General features: G+C 50.5%; 2 protein-coding genes across 2 annotated transcripts in view; one reads left to right on the forward strand and one right to left on the reverse strand.

Annotated features, from left to right (window-relative positions):
- Positions 1–1,542: 1,542 nt before the first annotated feature.
- NEUTE1DRAFT_118878 (uncharacterized protein) lies at positions 1,543–2,444 on the reverse strand (the record flags this gene model as incomplete). Its single annotated transcript, XM_009858003.1, has 3 exons — positions 1,543–1,916; positions 2,003–2,168; positions 2,235–2,444. The coding sequence occupies 3 exons, from the start codon at positions 2,324–2,326 to the stop codon at positions 1,710–1,712; spliced, it is 465 nt and encodes a 154-aa protein (XP_009856305.1).
- A 1,053-nt stretch (positions 2,445–3,497) lies between these two features.
- Positions 3,498–3,969, forward strand: part of NEUTE1DRAFT_105642 (uncharacterized protein) — a gene marked incomplete at both ends in the record, with an annotated part of 1,823 nt that continues 1,351 nt past the window's right edge. The window contains 2 exons of the mRNA XM_009858004.1: positions 3,498–3,618; positions 3,725–3,927. Of these exons, the coding sequence (XP_009856306.1) occupies positions 3,498–3,618; positions 3,725–3,927 (324 nt within the window). The remainder of the gene's footprint in view (positions 3,619–3,724; positions 3,928–3,969) is intronic.

Consider the following 3,969-nt stretch of genomic DNA (forward strand, 5'->3'; position numbering starts at 1 on the left):
CTGGTGCAGCGGGAATTTTGATGCCCTCACATCCTTGAGAAGCGTTCCTCAATGTACCTTGGAGCAGTTTGTGGTTCAGTTCGAGCCCTGTTAGGTGTCGTATAGGCCATTTGACGGAGGGGTAAGACTGAAAGTTCCGGTTAAGAAATTGGCAGATGTCAGCGAGATTATGTGACAACGACCGTGTCCATCCATGTCGGAGGCAGAGCAGATTTTGCAACGCTTCTTCTGAACGCACAGGTGGACTCCGGTAGCGCTCAATTGCCTTCGGATCGGGGAAGCAATTTGGAATGACCACGGAATGATAGCCGTTGTCCTTAAGAAAGGCCCGGAAACGTGCTTGCCTTTCAGAGGTCAGCGTTGTCGGCTTCCTGAGTTCTCGAACTGAAATGTGACTAACCATTTGTTCCTCTCCAATCTGTTCTCATCGTCACTGAAGACATCACACATTGTCCCAGCCAGCTGCTTGGCGTTCTGGGCAATTTCGAGGGCAGCCTCATGATTGACTCCCGGAAGGCCTCTTGAATATTCGCATCCTCCGAGCAGGAGCCCTAGTATGAGACTTGGCTGGTCGAGATCCCACTGTTGCAGCAAAGCCAGAGCATCGTGCTTGGTAGCGGACTCGTTACTTAACCCTGCGCCCTTCCAGTGTCGGTGCTGCTCTTTGATCATGACGATCTCTCGGCATCCACATGTGAGAGCTACGCTGTGTTGCGTCCAAACGGCATCGACGACATCTAGATGTTGGAGTTTGACACATGTGGGTGCTGCTTCCGCAGGTGCCTGATGGAAAGGGACGCCTAGATAGTTTAACATGTCTTTGAGCAAACGTATCCTTTCCGGCTTGATTGGGTTTGGATCAGGCTCGTATTGATTGTAGCGATCTGGGCCATCAAAGACGAAGAGAAGGTGTATGCTCAGCTCCAGCAAGGTCATAATCTGGTACATGATCGTTTTCTCGACCGCATTGACCTCGCGAGAGTCTGGTGGAATTAAATGTCAGCATTTTGCATTGCCAAAGTCTAGTTATGGACGCCCATGGTAACAAACTTTTGCGCAGCCAGTCGACTTTGCAATCATTCTCAAAGTAAACTTGCCAGCAATGTGCATCGATAGCGACTCTCAGAGGCCGACCGCGTCGCTGAAAATGATCGGCTGACCATTCCGCCAGTTCCAAACTCACGCCCGGAGGAGCTATATCCCAAATACTGTTCGAGTCAGTCAAGTTGCAGAAAGACGCCGCGCTGAATCGAGAGTGTACCGACCTAGGGCTGGGCTTGAGCTGTGAATTTCCGTTCTTCGGCATATCGAAATGATTGTAAACCCCTGGTCAAGTGTTCCTGACCGGTTGTTGGTTCCCAATGTAGCTACCTTTTTCGATGGGAGCAAGTAGAATTGGACTACATCAAGAACAGCGGGGTTGAAACCCAGGAGATTGTGGGTTAGTCTCGCTGAAATTGTTCGGACGGAAGAGGATGTCGATAACGTTGGCTACCCAACTGACACTTTCGTAGGATGATCCCACCACCCGGCTCAGGTTTTCGGTGTCGTAGGGAACGGTAGATAGGAACCTGCCCTAAGTTCTTGCATCTGCTCGGTCATACATAGAAAGCTTTGGTCTATGTGCCTTCCCACCAAAACCCGGACCAGGACTTGCCTAATGCCAAACTTGTAGACCGTACCTTGCAGCTTCTCGCCATGGAAGTCAATCACCAGTGTTGCTCAGTAATTGCAACTTCGTTGACATCGACACCCTCCTTGAACCATCGCTCTTCTTCTGCAATCTTCACATCATTCCCACTCATCTGCCGTTTCCGCATGAGGCCATCGTCGGCAAAGGTCCAGTCCTCAAGGCCATATGTCCGCCACCACTGACCAGATTCGTCATACCACTCGTACCAAAACTGAACTGCGATCTGATTTCAGTAGACATGGCAGTTAGCTCTGGGCAGCAATCCTACTTGTGACCTGCCGCCGCCACCAGGAAGGAATAACGACTGACTTTGTTGTCGGTAAAAGCAAACAGCTCCTTCCTCAAGCGATATCCGTTCTCTCTTGACCACTTTTTCTTCAGAAACTCGACAATTTCTGGGCGTCCTTGCAAGAACGTATCGCGGTTTCTCCAGATGGAGTCTGGAGTGTAGGCCATCTGGACCACCTCCGCATTTCTTGAATTCGACCAAAGTCAGCCAACGGCAATCGGATTTTCAAGAAAATAGCGAAGATATAGTCACTTCGTGTTCCATGCATCCTGCGCGGCCTTGACTTTGATCCGAGCTGTCTCGGCCGTGAACGGCGGAAATGGGGGCTTTGACTCAGCTGTCATGGCGATGGCTGAAGAATAGGGAAGGTGTTATCAAAACAGAGGTAACAGCGGAACTCGAATGATCATAGAACAAGAGGGTGAACGTCCCGCAATTTTCTCTCGGATATTTCAAGAAAATTGCAAGGTGATTAGACAAGAAAACCATGTAAACACCTGGCTTTAATGCAAATCAAAGGTCATCGTAGTCCAGTGATCATGAATTCCGTGTCGTACGTGCTGACGGCAGACAGTAGTCATAGAACGATCCGAGCTGGTGGGGTTCCGAAGCGAGCCGCTACAGCTCCGTGCCAGACACCTCTTTGAGGCAAGCTCTTAATATAGTAACAAACGAGAAGATGTAGTTCAAGGGATATAGTTTGAGCGACAGGTAGAAAATGTACCTATGACTATCTCCAATAATAGGACCACCAGCGTTCGTGGCCTGAAGATCCGGGAGGAGTGTTTCTACAATGACGGGTTGTAGAGACATCAAGGTCCCTCACTTGCCTGAAGTCCGGGCAATATCCAGGTCATACTCGCCTTTTCAGTTTTCCCCCTCTCTCAATTACGGCGCAAAAGGAAAGAGGAGTGGAAAGGGAAAGGCCGTTGTCGGAGGTAGAGATCTCGAGGAGAACCTGGAATTGTTGTGTTGTCGGCCAAATGCAAATTGCGAGTTTCTGGAACTTGGAAAAGAGAATAAGGACAAGAGGCCATCCGGTCGCTTCAGTTCTGATTTTGGCACATGCAATGAAGCCCGGCGATCGCGCAATCCAAGGCAACAATCCCCGGGCCCCCCGAGGTCTGTCCCACTCCAACGTGACAATGGATAGAAATCGCAAACCCTGGAAGTTATTGACGCTGACTGAGAAAGGGCACCTTAACGGCCACCCTTTCCAGGGCAACTGATCGGTCTCCACTGTTCGATGCCTTCCGGTTGATGTTACTGGAGGCTTCGCAACGGTTCCTGCCCGCCCTCCCGCCGAACCTCCGGAGAACGGAGAACCCCTCCAAAAGCGAGCAGGACCCCGCTGTGATTGGAGATACGATCTGATAACAATACATCGGCTTCCTCCGCTTATAAGCTCACCTCAAGCTTCGAATCCAACCAAAAGAATCTCGCACTTTTCTCTTCTCAAGGACAGCAAGCTCAAATCTCACGAACTTCACAATCTAAAAACCCCTTTTCAACAAAATGTCTGCTCTTAAGGCCGGTGACTCTTTCCCCGAAGGTGTTACTTTCACCTACGTCGCGCCCAGCGGTGACACAGACCTTACCGTCTGCGGTCTTCCCATCCAGTATGATGCCAGCAAAGGCAAGTAAACATGTCATGGCTCACTCACAAGGAACCCTCACATCATCTTTGACTTGTTTTTTTCTCCACATCAATATACTAACGCAATCTCTTACCTACGACGTAGAGTTCGCGAACAAGAAGGTCGTCCTCGTCGCCGTCCCCGGTGCCTTCACCCCCACCTGCCAGCAGCAGCACGTCCCCTCGTATCTGGCCAAGCTCGAGGAGTTCAAGTCCAAGGGCGTCGACCAAATTATCTTCATTGCCAGCAACGATGCGTGGGTAATGGCCGCTTGGGGCAAGGCCAACGGTGTTAAAGATGAGTCTATTGTAAGTAATGAATCATGTCCCTCCTGACCCCCCCCCCCCCCC

Source organism: Neurospora tetrasperma (assembly GCF_000213175.1).
Source record: "Neurospora tetrasperma FGSC 2508 unplaced genomic scaffold NEUTE1scaffold_81, whole genome shotgun sequence".
NCBI lineage: Eukaryota > Fungi > Ascomycota > Sordariomycetes > Sordariales > Sordariaceae > Neurospora > Neurospora tetrasperma.